Below are 20,084 nucleotides of genomic sequence, written 5' to 3'. Positions count from 1 at the left end.
TCTGCATGATACTCTGTGAAGACCACTTGGAAGCTAAATCATGCAACTGTTTCAGTTAGTAAATATATTATACATACTTGAAGTATAGTTCAAGTATATTATAATCTGCCCATATTTCATTGATACCTGTTAGTTTTGGGTACAATTCAAGATGCTAGTTGTCACATTAAAGCTTTTCATGCTGCATAACCTGGATATCTTCAGGAATACCTCCTTAATTGTGCCAATTCAATAACATTATTAAGACCTCAGAATTGATTATTGGGACATCAGAGATGGACCTTTTTACTTGCTACATTCTTTGAAACAGCATTCTCCCTGACATTGAGCAGGCATGGGAAGGGGGTGCTATAGCACTATGCAAATATAGTTGAGTGCATGCATTACAGATCATGGGATGGAGCATGTTGCAGGTAAGTGAGCACTCTGAACTGTGAGATCCCTTGGATCTTGTACTCTGTAGCGGGAGAAAGCACAGCAAGAATAACTTATGGGAACAAGTTGTGATTACCTACTGGATTTCCCACTGACTTTGCTTGTGGAAAGCTGGCAGGGAAGGTTGGCAATGGCATTCATATGAACACAGTGTACTGCAAGCATTGGGAGTGCAAGCCAGCTTCCAAGTGCCCAAATTGTGATCACGTGACAGGGGGGTGCTGTGACAACACAATGGTCATAGGTAACAGTCATCAAACTTTGAATAATTGCCTGTACACTGAAACTTTGGTAAAGATGAATTTATTATCACAATGTGCTAAAAGGTTCACACCTCCCCTGGATTACGTCTATTCCCACCTCACAGTTTGGGAATATCAAGTGGACCATATATTTCCCACTCGTAACAAATATGATAAGAACAAAGAAGAGACTTTTCTTGGTTAAAAAAAGATGTATTGTCTTACATAAATGAATTATAATTCATTTATAACATACAGGTAACTTGCAGTCCAATGTTCATTCTTATAATCTTTTTTAAATTTTGTTTTTAATCTGTAAATTTCATCATCATTCAATTTTCCAAGAACATGCAGACATTTTTTTCCTACTCCACCTAATGTAATTTTTTATTGATATGTGTAAAAGCTCTGTAAACAAATTGCAAGTTAACATAACAAAAAACTTTATTATGCAGTTAAAAAGAATAAGGTGATCTACCTTTTGCTAGTCAAGAGGATGCAAATTCATGAGGGGCTTTAAACAAACTTCATCATTTCTGGAACTTTTCCTTGCTTATTTTCTTGTACCTTGAAAATATGTAGTCTTGGGAGGACTGAGGACATAATGTTTCAGTGGTGGATACCATATGGACATTACTGGATAAACCAATGACATTAATATAATACCTATAGATAATCAGTACTAAAGTATATCTTCCAGAATGCTTCTATAGGGATATATATGTGTAACTTTTAAAAAAATGTTGAGTAACATCCTAATTTGCAAAACTGTAACCGTTTTGCATTGCCTCTTTTATTCTTAATGGAAAAAATGTCTAACTGCCTTTTTTATCTATCTATCTATCTATCTATCTATCTATCTATCTATCTATCTATCTATCTATCTATCTATCTATCTATCTATCTATCTATCTATCTATCTATCTTCTGTGCCCACCCTTCTTACCAAGGTGACTAGGCAGCTTACAGTTTTCAGTCATAGCTGCAGTAGCAGCCATTTGAGGAAGTTGCCCATCAAAGATCCATGCATACAGGTATCCTCACCTTACAATCATAATTGGGACCGGAATTTTGGTCATCAAGCAATGTGATTGTTAAGTAATTGATCATGTGACCAGAACTGATTTTTTTTTTTACTATTTTTACCATTGTGGTTAAACAAATCCCAGCAGTCATTAAGCAAATCATGTGGTCATTAAGTAATTCTGGCTTCCCCAATTGGCTTTGCTTCTCAGAAGCTGCCTGGAAAGGTTACAATTCTGTGACTGCAAGATGCTGAACCGTTGTAAATGTAGCCAATTGCCAAGTATCCAACTTGCAATCACATGACGGGGTGAGGCCACAGTCTGAGGTATCATAATTCAAACCATCATTAAAAAATATAAGTGATGTATAAGTTTATAAATGTTTTGTAATATGTTTGATATAAATAAGTGTACTAACCAGTGCCATATTGCTGTGTTGTTTAGGCCATTTTGTTATTCAAAATGTTGGTCCCCAAAACGATGGTGATAATTCAAAAGTTAAAGTTAAAGTGCGAGTTAATATCCATGGAATCTTCAGTGTGGCTAATGCATCTGTTGTAGAGAAGCAAAATTTGGACAATGAGCCTAATGATATTCCAATGGACACAGAACTGGCATGTAATAACCAAAGCACAGAAGAACTGGTATGTAAAAATTATAAATAGAATTCTTAATTCTAAATTGTCTTATGTACTGTGCTGACTAAATGCAGTGGGTTTTTTTTTACTTTAATCTTTGTCATTGAGAATTTTTGTATTTTGAAAATCCAGCTTGTTTCAGTAATTTAACTTTTTTCCCAAACCTGTAAAAAATTTTAATCCTAGTGCTTTCAATATTTTTTCCTATTCCATGTAAATTAATTTGCTTTCTATCTTTAACTTTCTTGTTTTCCTTGCTTTTATAAACATGCATACTAGTCACTCTTTCTCTGCACTAATAAAGGCTATATCTTTGACATTGTATTGAGAAATCTCTTATAAAACTATATGCATACACATATATACATATACACATGCTTAGTTAATTGTAAATATGTCTCCTTAAGTTCCATAAAAGTTTTAAAATAGTTAATTTAAATTTACAGCATGTCTGTTAGAAGCATGTCAAAGCAACAGAAAATATGATTGTAACTTGAATATTGCTCATGTAGATTTCAGTAAAGAAGTAGATAAAGAGTACATAGGATAGATAGCTAAATGTCTATGGAGATTCTTAGTAATCCAGGTCATGGTTATTCCAAAGATGCTTTTCCATGAGACAACTGGACTTTCTTGTTTTTCTTTGAAGAGGTTTCGCTTCTCATCCAAGAAGCTTCTTCAGCTCATAGGATAATGTAACCATTTTAATTCTTAAGCCTTGTTTCTTTCAAATATTTGCTAACTATTGTCTGATACTATGAAGGGTATTGACACTTACCTTTCATGACTGAAGACGAAACCCTTCAGTTGAAGTTAAATATATAGTAAGCAGAAGATAGCAAAGATTGACTAAATTTTGGATTCTTTTTTGAATATAGGGTAGGATATAAAGATGGTGATTATAAGGATTTTCTAATAGCTGTACTTTTCAAAAGTTATTAAGGCCTTAAGGTTTTTGGGAATCTGAAGCAAAAAAAAATGGATTCAAAGCATATAGCACACGTTGGCAACTTTGTAAAACAGCAATGGCTTTTTCTGGATCATTCCATTACTGTATCATTTATGTTGTATAAAAATAGATTACTTGTTCCTTTATAATTATAGCAAAAATACTTCCATTTCAGATGTTGGCTAACAATTGAACATGCTAGTGGTACTTATGTACATTAAAAAAAAATAAACCATTCAAAAATATTGGAATAAATTTTGACTTAAATGCCAGAAACATCATTACTTTAAATTTTTGACTTAAATGCCACAAGCATGATATATGGCCTGGGGAACCCAAAATGGGATGGAGCCCATCAAGTGGTTTATTTGATTGACTGTTGTTGCGGGTGGGGAAGCGGATTGCTTTTTATTGTTTTTATACTGGGTTCTTAATAGCAATTAGACTCTTTGAGTTCCTTACAATGTCAGCATATTGCTCTCAACAATCTCGGTCCTCATTTTACTGACCTCGGAAAGATTGAAGACTTGAATCAATATCGAGCCCAGGCAGGATCGAACTCCAGATTGCTCAGAGTTAGCCTGCAATATTGCATTCTGACCACTGCTTACCTTTGTAAGCCACCCAGGGTCATTGAGAGTGAATTGGGAGGCCATATAAATTTTCATAAATAAATGATGTTCTGCCTCAAGCTTGTGAATTCTTATAGTAATGAGGTGCTAATTTTAGGGGTTATTTTCAGCTTTCTATTATTCCGCTTACTGACTTAGTTTCATTTAAATCTTTTTGTTTCTTTTTCTAGGATTCTTTTAACTCCATTGTTTATAGAACATTTAAAGTGTTCTTTGATGTAAATGCAATTATATTTTGTTTGAAGTGGGTTGTTTTACTTTTAATATGTGATTAGTATTATAATTAGTAATTGGGTCTCATTAATGTATAATTAGAATTATATTATTAAGTAATTAGGACTGTATTTTACAGCCATAATTATTTATCAGTCATGGACACTTTCTTGCAATAACCATGTTGAAGGAATTGAATAATCTTTTATTGTTAGGGAGAAGGCAGTAATAAACTATTCTAAAAGTATTGCTAAGACAACTGCATGGATTTGTCCATGAAGTTGCCAGAAGTCATGACTGACTCAGAGGCAAAAACATTATTCCCCCCTCCAAAAAAAATCCCTCAATATTTTTTTTTCTAAAAATCATGTAGGTAGGGGAATAGTATATCTCAAGAACAGAGTCCTTCTGTGAGGGAGATGGGTGGTTTCAAAATAAATAAATAAAAATGAACAAAATTTAATACCATTGTTTTGATTTGTATTTAAAAATTATTTTTACTGGCATACCTCGTTTGATTGTGAAAAGCTACTGCTTCTTGACAAGAATAATAAAACTTTTCATAAAATTTAGTGTGGAATTAAAACTTCTGTTTTATAGGCTAAAATGCAGATTGATCAAGATGATGGTAATCAAAAGAGTCAAATAGAACAAAGTCAAACAGATGAAGAAACTGATCATATAGGGACCGAAGGAAAGGTATGTATGAAATTATGATAAAGTCAGATTCTAATGTTAGGGCTGTCTATCTTTTGATAGGGCTAGAAAGTGTTAAATACTCTGAGAATAGTGTGCCATGCTTTGACACCTTGGAATTCTCACTTATAGTCATATGAAAAAGAAAGTACACCCTCTTTGAGTTCTATGGTTTTATATATTAGGATACAATAAAAATCATCTAGTTTTTAGCAGTTCTTAAAAGTAAATACAACCTCAGATGAACAATACATAACACACGTCATCATTTATTTTATAAAAAGAAAACCAAAATGGAGAAGCCATGTATAAAAAACTAAGTACACCCTTACTGCTTCCATAGGGATGAAGTGGCTAAGTAGCAGCTAGATGCTGCTAATCAAGTGCCCTTGATCAATTAATCATCAGCAAGAGTGACCATTTCTATAAAAACCAAAGTTTTAGGAGTTTGCTGATATCCAGCATTGAGGTGTGAGTTAACACAATGCCAAAGAGGAAAGACATCAGCTAAGAGAAGCAATTATTGCTGCCCATCAATCTGGGAAGAGTTACAAGGCCATTTCCAAACAATTAAGGCCATCATTCTACAGTGAGGAAGATTATTCACAAGTGGAAAATATTCAAGACAGTTACCAATCTTCCCAGGAGTAGACAAATTCATCCCAAGGTCAAACCATACAATGCTCAGAGAAATCACAAAAAATCCAAGAGTTACATCTCAGCCTCTACAGGACTCAGTTTGCATGTTAAATGTTAACGGTCATGACAGTACAATTAGAAAAAGACTGAACAAGTATGGTTCGTTTGGAAGGATTGCCTGGAGAAAGCCTCTTCTCTCTAAAAAGAATATGGCAGCACAGCTTAGGTTTGCAAAGTTGCAGCTAAACAAATCACAAGACTTCTGGAACACTGTCCTTTGGACAGACGACACTAAAGCGGAGATATTTGGCCCTAATGCATAGTGCCATGTTTGGCAACAACCAAACAAGCATATCAGCACAAACATCTCATACCAACCGTCAAGTACAGTGATGGAGAGGTGATGATTTGGGCTTGTTTGCAGCCACAAGACATGGGCACCTTGCAATCAGTGAGTCAACTATGAACTCCTCTGTATACCAAAGTATCCTGTGAGGCCATCTGTCTGATAGCTAAAACTTGGCTGACATTGGATCATGCCACAGAACAATGATCCCGAGCACAACAGCAAAAACTGCAACTGAATGGCTGAAAAAGAAAAGAAGGTGTTGCAATGGCCCAGTCAAAGTCCAGACCTCAACCCAAGAGAAATGCTGTGCGGGGCCGCAAGAGAGCTGTGCAAGCACAAATGTCCACAAATCTCAATGAATTGAAACAATGTTGTAAAGAGTGGGCCAAAAATCCTCTACAACAATTTGAGAAACTGATAAAAGTCATAACAAGTTATTGCTGCTAAAGATGGTTCTACAAGCTATTAAATCATAAGGTGTACTAGGTATTTTTACACATGGCTTTTCCATTTTGGCTTTCTTTTTGTAACACAAATGAAGTCATGGTGTAATATGTCATATATTGTTCATCTAAGGTTGTGTTTACTACTTTTAAGAACTGCTGAGGACCATATAATTTTTATTGTGTCCTGATATGTAAAACCGTGAAACTCAAAAGAGTTACTTTCTTTTTCACATGACTGTAGGTTAAAAGGGTTTGTGTTTATGTAGAGCAGGGGTGTCAAACTGCCGGCCCACGGGCCAGATGTGTCACACCAAAACCGCGCCCGCCCCATTGCCGGCAATGGGAAAAAAGTCGCAATATGTCGTGACATGTCACATGACGTCACGAGTTTGACACCCATGGTAGGGTGGATGCTTGTTATGTATAACCCTTGAAGAAATTGATGTGTAGAAAGGTCTTTGGATGCTAGTCTGAAACACTTCTGGGTGAGTTTATTTTCAAGCAATGTTGGAAAATAGAATCACTCTATTTTCCAAATCTTGTATTTTAAAATTCATAAGTAAATGCAAAAATTACAAAATACGTCTATTTAAAATGGCAGCATATTAGGATATTACTTTATCTGCTAAATTATACAGGTATAGTTTTTTTTAATCAGATTTCTATTTTTATGTGCAATGGGAAGAAATGCTATGGTGACATAATTTAATCTCTTATTCTGCAGACTGCTTCAGGAGACAAGATTGATGCAAATCAGTCAAGCAAAACAAAGACCAAGAGCATTGATCTACCTATCCATGTTAACTTATATAGACAGGTTGAACAGGATCTTATTAATTGCTACATTGAAAATGAGGTGAGCAATTGCAGAAATCTTGAATCATATATGTGAAATAATTATAAATGCATCAGTGCAGAAAAGAAAAATTATCTCTAATTGTTCCTTGTAAATCCAGTAATTTGGGGTGGAAGAATATAGATGCATTTCAAGAAAAAAAATCAACCATGCTTTATATTTGTGATTAAGTTATCTGAATACTTTTATTTGCTGCAGCGGAAGATGTTGACGCAAGACATTCTGGAGAAGGAGAAAAATGATGCCAAAAATGCTGTTGAAGAATATGTGTATGATCTGAGAGATAAGCTTTGTGGCGTCTATGAAAAATTCATAACTGAAGATGTAAGAGTTCTCATGATACTAACATGATGAAGTCCTTTAAAATAACATTAGTATTAAAATTGCTGCATTTGTAAAACATTGCAGTGAGTTGGTTCTAGTTATATTTCAATAAGTCTTTAAAATCAGTGGGATAAAATAAGATAAATTTGAGCTTCCATTGATTATAAATATTTTACTTCATAAATCAGTTCAAACGCTCCTAAACTTTAGTAGATTTCCTCATAAGTTTGGCATAAACTTCTAGGCCTGTGAATTTGGAGGTGTTTTCCTTGTTTGGGGGGGGAGAGGGAAGATTGTTAAATTTCTCCACTTTATTACATAAAAGTTTCTAACTCCTTCAAGATTTTCTCCTCACTGACACATCAAGGCAGAAGGAGGCTATGGATGAATCTCCATTGAACTAAAAGTTACACTGAATTCTATTTAAGAAGGAAATGAAGATAAAATTACTGTTTTAATGATTAAAGTATATTCATTAAAATAGTAATACACATTCCTGGAGGCCTTCAGGAATGTTATTTCCTTCCTTAATGCCAGGCATGCAAGACCAGAAGCAAGGATCGAGCGAGCATTTGTTGCTTGTCCTTTAGTAGCATCTTTTCCATTGTATTGGGCCAGAATAATTTATTGAAATGTTCCATTCTAGTAGCAGGAGCATCAGTAGTAATCAAAAGAAGAGAAAGCAGGAGGGAACAAAAAGAAAACAGGAATCCTTTACTCACCTCTACATGAATTACTGGTGGGATAGTGGGCAGGATTTCCTTCGGTTGCAGTCTTCGTTCTCTCAGTAAATGCTGAACTTTTTCTTTAAGAAGAAGAAGAAGATATTGATATATGTAGGTGTAGGTACATAAACATAATATGTCTATTGGTCGGTATACATAATACACGAGTTGTATATTCTAATTAGTGGTAGTAAATAATTGAGAAGTATGATCTCTCCTGGGAAAATGTTTATCAACAACTGACCTTAGTAACTTTGCTCTGAAGGAGAGCTAATCAACAATTCATGACAGGTGGAACTATTTTTTTTTTAATTTCTACTATTAACAGAGTAAACCAAAATCTCAGAAAATAGATTATAGTCTTCGTTTAATTTTCAATCCTATACATTAAAATTATCTTTGCTCGTTTAAGCATTCAAACACAGCTCCTATCTTGTTTTAATGTCTGTTTTGATTTTTTAATTTCCATATTCTAATAGTTGTTGGTGTTATACCTACAGAAATATAAACATTGATATTACATTTATTAAAATCTCTTTCGGCACACTTTAGCAAAGAAAGTAGCGTGTGTTCTGAATATAGATTTAAATATAGTAAATTCCAGATGTATTGCCATTATTAAGTATAGAATTAAACCAGATAGATACTTCTATGAGAAAAACTTAAATGGAATTATGGTCTACCTATGTTGCTGATAAATTAACCATTAGATGTGAGATCTAATTTAAATTTATATTAGATTTGCCTATTAACATTTACTACAAGAGTTGATGCAGAATGTATGTAGGAGGGACTTGGAGCTAGACTATGGTATTCCTGAAATAACTGAAACCAAGAAAGCTCTATTTATACTATATACTTCTAGTAAATGTATTATTTGCCTCCAAGTTTACTTTTAAAAAATATTAAATAGCATGAAATCCTATCTTTGACATTGCAATTACTGTTATTTGTTCTTTATGAACAGTGTAGAAATAAAAGTTTACAAAAGATGCTTTAGTTATAATCTTATTACTGTAACAGTGTAAGTAGCAAATTATTATTGTAGATCTATTTTTTCACTATTTTAAAATGATAAAGATCACTGGGCTATTGTTATATGTTGTATTCTCCCTCTAGGATTCAAGAAAAATAACATTAATGTTAGAAGATACAGAAAACTGGCTTTATGAAGATGGAGAGGACCAACCAAAACATGTATATGTGGAAAAACTTCAGGAAATGAAAGTAAGCTTTCTATTGCTAGAAATAATTTAATTATATATATATTCACTGATTTATCAATTTATCACTCCTATATTATAAACAAGATATTGTAAAATATCGCAGAATCTCTGCCTCATTTACATATTGCTGCATTTGTTGATTAGTAGAAAATATCTTTACAAAATAGATCACACATTTATCCCTGTCATTCCTTGATTATCTGGAATAATAATTTTCTTAATATAATTATTTTTGATGCACACACACACTCATACTCAACCCAATCATAGCTCCTTATAACAGTCAAATTCCAAAGCTTTGGTTCATAATTCAGGATTACATTAACACGTAAAGTATTAAAAATCTTTTAAATACTAAATATTTTCCCATAAATCTATTCAAAGTTCCAGAAAGATATCAAATGATTACACGGCTATATCATATGGATAAAGGTCCTCAATTTTTTTTAATACCTCCAGCACAAAAAAATTGATGTCCATCCTTTCAGATACATTCTTTGAAGAGTTCTGTACACCCTAAATGCCTTTTTGATGGATCAATCTTAATCTCAAATCTACAGATACAATTTCAACATTCTAAGAACATGAAGCCCCTCGTGTGGCTTTATCAGAAATGTCAGTTCTATAAACCGTGTTTGAAATATCTCAAGAGATGTCTGCTTTAAAAATATTGAGCTTTTGACAGAGAGATGTTATATGTTTTATTCTGCCATGGATCCATCAAGCAAAGTATTTTTGAGGCAGTCAAAGCATTTGGTCTATATTAATCCATTAGAGCATGAGTGTCAAAACTCGTCACGTGACGTGTCGCAATGTATCGCAACTTTTTTTGCATTGCTGGAGCTGGGGTGGACACAGCCTCTGCATGATGCAATCGGCCCTTGGGCCAGCAGTTTGATACCCCTGCATTAGAGCATACTTAAGCTGAAGACACATTGACCTGTATTTCCATGGGAATCTCTCTACATTTTTTTCCTCTTAACTATTCTTTGCTTTGTTCAGTACTTGATCCCCACCCCCCCAATACATTATACAGTATTTTCTTTCTACTTACTAGGCAGCTTTTATCATCATCCCACCTGCTTGAGCATTAGATTTTTTTCCAAGCCTCAAATACTTTTTAGATCTTTTACTGTGTTTGTTTCATTTGTATCCTGCCTTTCTACTAGGGGATTGGGATGGCAGCTATTCCAAACTATAGTCGATAGTGGAATATGTGAGAGAGGTGCATTGGGTTTCCTGCTTTAAGCAAGGAACTGGAGTACCTCCCATATAATCGGAATTCTAGTATTCCCACTCAATTAAGATATAGGCTTGTTGGCTGTCATATGTGATCAATTTTCCTGGTTTCTTTCATATAGCACTAGCAATAGCACTTAGACTTATATACCGCTTCAAAGTGCTTTATAGCCCTCTCTAAGCAGTTTACAGAGTCAGCATATTGCCCCCAACATCTGAGTCCTCATTTTACTGACCTCGGAAGGATGGAAGGCTGAGTTTACCTTGAGCCTGGTGAGACTCGAACTGCCAAACTGCTGTCAGCCGGCAGTCAGCAGAAGTAGCTTGCAGTATTGCATTACCAGGGTGACTAATGGTGATATATGGTGACTAATCATTTATAAGCAGTTCTGATCAATTAATAACAAGATTTTATCTTCATTTATATTTTTTTCTACATTTTAATGAGAACTTTTACAATAATTTTTCTATATTTCTAGAAATTTGGTGGCCCTATTCATGATAGATATAAGGAGTATGAAGAAAGACCAAAAGCTTTATTTGATTTAGAAAATAAACTCCAGATGCTTATGAAAGCTCTAGAAGAATACGAAAATAAGGTAAGACAGAGCATATGTTTTTAATAATAGTTATTCATAAATAATCTACATTATATGGGACATTTTCAATAAATGTATATAAAATTGAAATCTAATTTTCAAAATTAGATATATAAGATAATTTGGGCTTGTGACAATGTGACACCAATACTCCAGCTCCACTTGGAACAGGAATTTCTAAATCCAAACAATAAATAAAGCTATATTTTCAAATTCCTTTAAATAGATAATATATCTGAATTTAACAGAATGTGTTTGTTCAAGTAACAGATCATTATGAAATCAACTCTTCTAAAATCCATTATGGGATAAACATATATGTTTATTGCTGAATGCTAATTTTTAATATTTTCTTTGTAGGATAAAAAATATGATCACATTGATCCTGTTGATATGGAAAAGGTTGAAAAATATGCCAGTGAAGCTATGAACTGGTTGAGCTCAAAGATGCATACACAGCACAGACTGAATTTGACACAGGATCCTATTATTAAGGTGGTAGAAATAAAAGCAAAATCTAAGGTAAATTAACTTTCGGATTGAAATATTCTAATGGAAAAATAGGATGAATTAGTCTTAGAATAGCTTAGTATTTCAAATGATATCAGAACACAAAATATATTTTGGCAAAAGCTAAGGCAACTACAGTAAATAGATATTTCTTAAGTTTCCACAAAAATGGATATGGCGTATGTAGTTCAACCTGCTATACCTGTTCATATGAAAACAGGGTTCTCTAGGTGATGATGTTATCCTCTCTTTTTATATAGGCAGTGAATATACCTTATTCTCATGCCTCGTTTTCCTTACAACAACTCTTTGAAGTGGGTTGGGCTGACAGAGAGCTGGCTTTCCTGCCTAAGGGAGTCCTAGAACTCACAGAATCCTGATTTGTAGGCCAGCACCTTAATCCCTATCCCAGTGGTAGCGAACCTATGGCACGGGTGCCAGAGGCAGCACTCAGAGCCCTCTCTGTGGACACACGCGCTGTCGCCCCAGTCCTAGGCCTTCAGCTGGGTTTTATAAAACCTTTTCTTTTTAGGCCTCCGCCGCCATGTGCAAAAAAAAAAAGGTTCAATCAGTCAATTTCAACTTTTCGCGGGGAAAAAAAGATCTTGCAAAGTTGGAATTGATTGATTGAACTTTTTAGTCCCACCCAGTCTGCCGTTACTACTGCAGCCACGCCCAGCCAATTGGCCACGCCCAGCCAATTGGCCACACCCACCCGGCACTCAATTATGCATAAGTGGGTTTTAGGTTACAGTTTGGGCACTCAACCTCTAAAAGGTTCGCCATCACTGCCCTATTCCAAACTAGTTTTCAAATGTTAAATTCAGGTGATAACATACAAGTATATTTAAATCAGAAGAAGAATTTGGTTTGTTCCATGAGTTTTCTATTCCATCGACGGAAAAGGTTTCTATTATTAATCTATTAGGGCTAAAATTGTTCATCATAATATATGTGCTTTTGCTGCTGGGAGAAAAAGCAGTTAAAAAACACTCTATTTTCAAAATTTAAAAACATGTAAAGAAGTTTCCTTATTACAGATTACTCATGTTGACTTGTATGCTATTGTGTTGTTTAATATTCTAATTATGGGTAATTTTATAAATTTACTGCTAAGCTTATCTCCAGTATTTTATATTATAATCAATTTCATAGGCCATTATGTTATTTGCATGGTAATTATAATAATTATTTTTTTTCCTGATAGGAACTGGACAGTTTATGTAATCCAATTATTTACAAACCTAAGTCCAAAGCAGAACCACTGTCTAAAGATCAAGGAAAATCTAATAGTGAACAAAACAGGCCAACGAATGGACAAAGCAGCTCCGACACTAAATTAGAGGATAGTTGCCAGCAGCCTAAATCATCTGAAGAAATGGACATGGACTAAGTTTTACACTTCTTTGAGTTCATTAAAAACAGTGCAAGTAATCAGAGGGTCCTTTTTTTTCTTAATTCACACTACATATGTTCAGTTATTTAGAAAACTTTGTCCTTTATTCTTTTCATTAGGTTTAAAGTGTTTTTCTATTGAGTATATTCTCATTGTTCATTCCATTGGTTAAGCTTATTGTGAAGCTTTAGTTGAATGTAGATTGTAATCAGTTTAAGCTTTTATGATACATTTTATATCAAAGAAGCGGAATTGATACATAAATGACAACAATCTACCATATTTAAAGCTTTTATTGTGAGTAAGCCACTGCTCCTTTATTCATGAAAGACCACAGTATTGCACTTTCGATGCTGAAGTGTAGATTTTTGCATCTTTATTTTAGAAGATACTCAGTTTGATGTGGCTTGAACATTGCCACTGGAAGCACTGACCTTTTCCTAATTGTTGTATTGTTCTAATTTAAATATTAAAATAGAGGTTAGTTGGCAAACTAGTTCATCTTGTTGATGTACCACAATAACTTGTAAAAATTTTGTTGATCAATATCCGAAGCTTGAAAGGACCTTACACCAGCAGCATTCTTTGTCATCAAACTAGTAACATGATTCAAAATAAAACTCTTGGTCCCCGTATTCACACGGTCCTGTATCATATTTTGTGTTGATGCTGAGACGCTCTTAAAATTGTAATAGTATGGAATTGGAAGACTGTAACGAGAGAGACACCTGCTTTCATTTCTCTTAAATACTTCTGACCTAACTGGCTTGGGTTTATTCAGAATGCTGGCCTTTGCCTGTTTTCACAAAATGCACTTCTTGAAATGAAAAGTAAAAAAATACACCCACAATATATTGTCATCAATTAATATTACTTACACAGCATTCCTTATTTAAAATATTTTTGTTTTACTTGGCAAAAATAATATTCTTGATTTAGAGATTGTGCTTACAGAAAGTTTACAGTAGTAATCATTTTTGGTAATTGTCCCAAGCATTTGCAGAATAACATTTGATATATCTTTAATAAATAGATAAAACAAGCTATTAACATTTAAGCTTAATATTAGAACAGATGAATCCAAAAATAATCTTAAAACATGCTAACACCACTTTCTGATTAGCAATTACATTTTTTTAAATTAAAGTAATCATACGGAGACTGAGAATCCTTCATTGCTCATTCCAATTTTTGGCTGAAAAATTATAATGTAAAATGTATCTATGCTTTTGCAAAAATCTTGTAAATCAAATTTCTGTTCTTTTTATTCCACATATAAGTTGATTTGCTAAGTTATTAAATTTTAGATTTAACTGACTGGATCCTAAAGAAGAAATCAGTTTTCTGCTGCTGCCAAAAAAATAGGATTTGTTCTTCAGCAACCAGAGACACATTGTTTTGTCCGAAAGAAGAATTACATGTTCTTTGTCTAATTATAGCATGTGTTTTAGTATATCATATTCATATTGCTGTAGTATGGTAGATACTGCTTTCCCATCTGTCCCAATTGATTAAAAGAATCAATAAAAACATTTGCCAACTACTGTTAAGTCAGCCTATCATGCTAGCCAGTGGATTATCAGCAAATTGCTTTGGAATGTAGTATAAATAACAAAGGATAGCTTACTAATGAGAACCCACTACATAAAGCATTGAACACATTTTTATATTATTTTGGCTTATATTTCTACTGTTTATGCAATCAATTTTGCACAAGCAGTAATTATAGAAGCCTTTTCGGGTATTTAGCAAGCCTGTGGTAAATTTTGAATATATGTATACTATTGTATACTAATTCAGTATATGGTACAATAACAGGTCTACATTTTATGAATTATTCTAAACCTTCTGGTTTAGGATATGATGGGTCTGTATAATGATTTATTTTTCCCACTTAGCTATGTTTTAATAATGATGCTAATGAAAAATGCTTATGAAGGTAAGGAAATCCTAAAGGAATACTTTGTGTAAGTGCCTCGCAGTTTCATATGGTTTGTTTCCCCACATTTCAAAAACTGGTTTTCTTGTCCTACACTGTGTTAAACTTAACAAAGATAATTTTGTTAACAATTATTTATTAAGGATAACTAATCTGAATGCACATTCTTAGCCAGGAACAAAACTATATTGCAAAACCTTATTAGATTCTATTTACTATTACATAAGAATTCCAGGAGATGCTAAACCCGCCAATGATTGACATTGGAATTTATTTCACCTGTAGAATTAATTTTAGTCCTGATATTGGTATATATGAACATGGGCAATTTATTTTTACAAAAAGCCTTGATACTACTTGGTTTTATTCCTGTGTGACCAGTTGTCTTACAATATAAAATTAATAAACTTAATTATATTAGCTAATTTTGATCAGCTCCCACTGTTTAGCTCAGACATCCTTAACTTCCTCCCATTTCTCCCCTTCACATAATATCAATAAATTATATTTGAGAAATGCCTGGTTTACCTAATCATTAATTTATTAATTATTAATTATTAACATTAACTTCTCTCTAAAATAATTTTTGGGAAAATATAGTTTATATTTTAATAAACTTTTCAAACTACCCTCAAATTAAATTGGACCAAAACTCAAAATATTTTTGTGAAAATAAAATGAAATTAGTTTGTAGGGAAAGAGAGAAGCATGAAAGTCAAGGGCTCTAGAGGACAAATAGAAACTTGCTTGCTTTTCTCTCTAGTACACAACCAAAACATTATACATTCCTTAAATGTTCTTCCATTGTCAGACTTGATAAGGAAAAATTTTACACAGCAGCTTGCATGCCCTGGGGTCTCAGCTGCTTTGCTTATTATGGAGGATATAAGCTTGCTAAATTACAATAGCTAATTAGAAACCATATTTTAATATTTTAAGTCTGTGAATTATGGGAAGTGACCACATACATAGTTTATGCCCATTTGATGATGGGCTATTTTTTAAAGCAGGGGTCCCCAACCTGTGGGCTGCAGCCCGGTAGTGGGCCGTGGCTGCTGGCCATCGGGCCATGGGCCAGGCTGGTCAGTGTGCACATGTGCATGCACATCCCTCACTTGCGCTAGGGCAGGGGCATAAAAACACGGGGCACAAAAATGGGCCGCTGCTATGCTGTAAGGTGCAATAACGGCCACCGCTGCACCGCAGGGAGCAAAAATGGGCCACTGCCGCGCTGCAAGGCACAAAAACGGCCGCTGCCACACCACGGGGCACAGGAACAAGGCACTGCGCCATGCAAGAATGGGGCAGGGCTAGTGAGTATCACACAGGCACTAGCCCCGCCCCGTTTGCAGTGCATGTGTGCTCATGGCCCCGTACGCGCACACACGCACATAAAATGCTTCCCACTCCCTTTTCCTCTGGTCCGCCAACCAACAAAGGTAGTGACCTTTGTTTTAAAGTATGATCTAAATGGACATGATTCTCATAATAATACTGAACACAGATGGGGACACTTAAACACCCTATTTGAAAGAAACAAGTATTACAATCTGAAGTTAAATCATCTGCCACTGTGAAGGTGACTAGTTCAACAGATTTTTGTATTATGTAGCAAATATATTCTTATATAAATATTGCCTAGTGGGACAGAGGCGTGTTCTCAACTTGCATAAATCTATACAGTGTTACATAATGTTTCCTATATACACTGTGTGCACAATTATTAGGCAAGTTGTATTTTGGAGGGTTAATTTTCTTATTGAACTACAGTGCTCTCAATCCAAAATGTTAATAAACCTCAAACATGAATATTTAAGTAAGTAAAAGTGATGTTTTGTCTTTCTTAGACTATCTATGTGTGCACAATTATTATTTTTATAAATATTTTATTAATTTTCTAGTTTTACAATAATAAGTACTTAATAAACGTGTTGTCTGAGTCCATTTAATATCCAATTGTTCAATTAATATCCTGTTTTCCCGCTTTTTAAAAATTTTAATTTCCCATCAGTGTTCAAAATATCTCTATCGCTTATAATTTCTCATAAGTTATATTTGGGTAATCAAAAGCTTGCCTTATTCAAACCCTCTCACCATTTTTATATTTCCCTTTTCATACCAAAATATAATATTCTAGTTACAAATCCTATCTTTCTAGTGATAATAATACTTCTATCTCTAACAATTATCTATTCTCAGCCATGTTCAAACATCTGATTAATAGTATAATATCCCATTTAATGGGTCAAAACCTCTATTTTCTTCAATCTTACTCTAGCTTTCTTCCTTTGCCAACTAACTTTCCAAGTCAATGCATTTGAATCATCAAGTAATTCTTCCTCTATTTTTGTGTATATTGTTTAGAATAAGAAAGACAATTTGATTAAAGTATTTTTGGAAGGACGCTCAGGCCATTGATATTCATTAAACAGCCTCCTTCGTCCAATTTCCCACAATTTTCCTAACACTCTATCTTCCATTCAATCAGCTCTTCTTTCTTATCCTCAGGTGTGTTCTGAGATGTTGACAAGTAAGATATCTTTTCCATTTCCGATATTATCGCTACGTCTTCTAGTTCGTCGTTTGTCTGAGTCTGTCTGTTAGTTCCTTTCTCTAGGTCCTCCATCTTTGGATCTGCTTCCTCTGATTTTCCTTCTATTTTCTTGGTTGCTAGTTCCTTCTTTGTAGTCATTTTCTGAGTTTGTAGATTTAGATTAAAAAAACGTTCCTTTGTGTTATTTTTAGTCTCATCATGAGCTAAGGCAATTGACTCTTGTATAGATTTTAACATAGAATTTCTTTCTGAAATTCATCAACATTTTCTTGTTAGTATGTCAAGCTGGAGACTTTGAGGACAGGTGTTAGGGATGGTTTTTTTTACCATTTGAAGCTAAGTATGGAACATCCATTTTGTTTTTGTACGTAGTCTTTATAATCCAATCTATTTAGGGATTTAAAAACTTCAGTCAATTGTCATTTGAACTCCAAATTATCCAGCCAGCCTATCAGTTCGTCCTTGTCTCCCCTCAGCAAATATAAGTAAAGATTGAATTTTTCAATTTTTTCTGTCTAATGAAAAACATCCTTTCTGTCCAGAGAGAAAAGAGCAATTAAAAATTGTTATCAATGAAAGGTTTATAATCCAAAGTATTCCATCATCTCAATAATGCATGTTTCTTCTATAGGGAAATAACTCCATGACACAGCTCTAAAAGTCAATTAATATTTATATTCGTAATCCAGGCACGCCAGTTTCAAAATAGTTTATTGCCTCTGCCACACAGATAAGCAGCCCAGAGGTTCCCTCCCCCTTTTTTTCCAACTGCAGTCTTCAAAAGTGAAAGTTTCTGAAAACAACAAGAGTCTTATCTGAGTCTGGGCTTCCAGCCAAGTTTCCTTTAGGCATAATAAATTGTAATGCTGTAGTTCACCACTAGATGTCGTTGATACCATCTTCCAGCTTTTTACATTCAAACTTAACTTATAAGCTTTTTAAGTCTTTTTTTTAAAAAAAAATAATCTCAGAAGCACTTTTAGTTCCCAAATTTCAAAGTTATATATGTGTATTGATTCCAAATTAAGTTTTGTAATTTTCTGTTTTCTCCCAAGCAATTAATTCATTGCTTTTCTTTTCCTGAGGGAATGGGGTGGAAATTCCCCTTCCCTCTCTCATCGGGGAGGATTCTTTGCTTTGGGCAATTTTTCCCCAGGAAAAACTCTTAAAGTCGTAAAGAGAGGATAGGGTCTCACCCAGTTCCATCCACGTTGCTCGAAAGTTCCTGGTTAATGATTATTTTCTTCGGTTGTCAGCAGTTTCTGACTGGCCACACGAATGTAGCCAGTCTTTCCCCTGCCAGTTTGGAGGGCTTCCTCAGATCAAACAGAAGGGCCGCTGCCCTCCCCCAATCAACAAGGGTCCCCTCCTATTCTGTCGCCTCTTCGGAGCAACTTTCAACCCTTTTTAGGGTCCCTGTAATGACCCAGGGCATGGCACAGAGGCAACACAGTCAGCTGGCAGTTCAAACCGCCCTTTAATTGCGCCAAATTTTCCCCAAATGCTCCCACGTTTCTGGCAAGCTCCAGAACAAAGTAAGACACACACACTTGAATTCTAGCCAAGATAATCACTCTTCGCTGTTCTTACAAGGGTTGCACAGAGAACATGTAAGGCCCTCTCCACAGCATAGCTCCTATTCCAAATTCATGTCACAGCAACATTATATATACTGACATTTTTCTCCCAACTCCAGGATAGTATAGCAAAGTTGCTGTGTGGATGAGCTCAGAATATGGTACGGCTTAATGCCTTACGCAAAGCCAGCCAATTTTGCCTTTTGTTGAACAAACCAGTCAAGCAAACACTAGAATAGCAGGCTATCAGAGACAGCTTGGGGTCAGATATTCTAATTAATATTTGTTGACAAAGCTACAATGTCTGGAGCATTACATTCTCCAATTTTATCCTCATAACACACATCTGAGATAAAATAATCTTAGGTTGGGTGGGATCAATACAAAAAAAATATTCTGGATTAGCATTATCAACGTACCTTGGCTTGACACAAGAAGTTTGTAGACTGAAGATTAATGAATAGCGGGAACACAGAAACGATGAAAGAAGCCTTCAACGTATGCTTGCAAGTTTCCTTCCAGTATTTGGACGGCCCCTGCACGAAGTATTTTGCTGAATAGCCAGCTAACATATTTTGGCTGCGTTTGCCCAGCACAAAGAACAACAAACATCACGTTTTAGTTTTAAACAATTCATTCTCAGCCGCATGGTTAGCTTATGGTTTAGCCCGTTGGGTAAACCTAATAAATTGGGATCACTACGTAAACTAGGAATATATATATATATATATATATATTGCATGAATATAGCCCTTTTATTTTTAACATAATTAACTCCCCCGGCTATAAAGTCTGAAATCTACTTCCTATACATCCTGTCGTCCCACTACACTACAGCAAAAATGACTACCCATCCATACGCATGCGCTTTTTCT

The 20,084-nt window shown here is 34.6% G+C and overlaps 1 protein-coding gene and 1 long non-coding RNA gene across 2 annotated transcripts in view; one reads left to right on the top strand and one right to left on the bottom strand.

Annotated features, from left to right (window-relative positions):
- The window catches only part of HSPA4L (heat shock protein family A (Hsp70) member 4 like), a 31,734-nt gene extending 17,052 nt beyond the window's left edge, over positions 1-14,682 (top strand). Inside the window, exons 12-19 of the mRNA XM_015819463.1 lie at positions 2,147-2,346; positions 4,735-4,833; positions 6,989-7,120; positions 7,319-7,444; positions 9,289-9,396; positions 11,114-11,233; positions 11,594-11,755; positions 12,951-14,682. Coding sequence (XP_015674949.1) covers positions 2,147-2,346; positions 4,735-4,833; positions 6,989-7,120; positions 7,319-7,444; positions 9,289-9,396; positions 11,114-11,233; positions 11,594-11,755; positions 12,951-13,136 — 1,133 coding nt within the window. The 3' untranslated portion in view covers positions 13,137-14,682. The remainder of the gene's footprint in view (positions 1-2,146; positions 2,347-4,734; positions 4,834-6,988; positions 7,121-7,318; positions 7,445-9,288; positions 9,397-11,113; positions 11,234-11,593; positions 11,756-12,950) is intronic.
- On the bottom strand, positions 2,123-20,062 carry LOC107290575. The gene is made up of 3 exons (XR_001548956.1): positions 19,629-20,062; positions 8,167-8,249; positions 2,123-2,254 (listed from the first exon to the last, which is right to left on the bottom strand). It is a non-coding gene; the product is annotated as an uncharacterized LOC107290575 (long non-coding RNA).
- Positions 20,063-20,084: the final 22 nt, after the last annotated feature.

The sequence above is a fragment of the Protobothrops mucrosquamatus genome, unplaced genomic scaffold (assembly GCF_001527695.2).
Source record: "Protobothrops mucrosquamatus isolate PMUCROS unplaced genomic scaffold, P.Mucros_1.0 scaffold928, whole genome shotgun sequence".
NCBI lineage: Eukaryota > Metazoa > Chordata > Lepidosauria > Squamata > Viperidae > Protobothrops > Protobothrops mucrosquamatus.
This window is presented reverse-complemented; position numbering and strand designations above follow the sequence as displayed.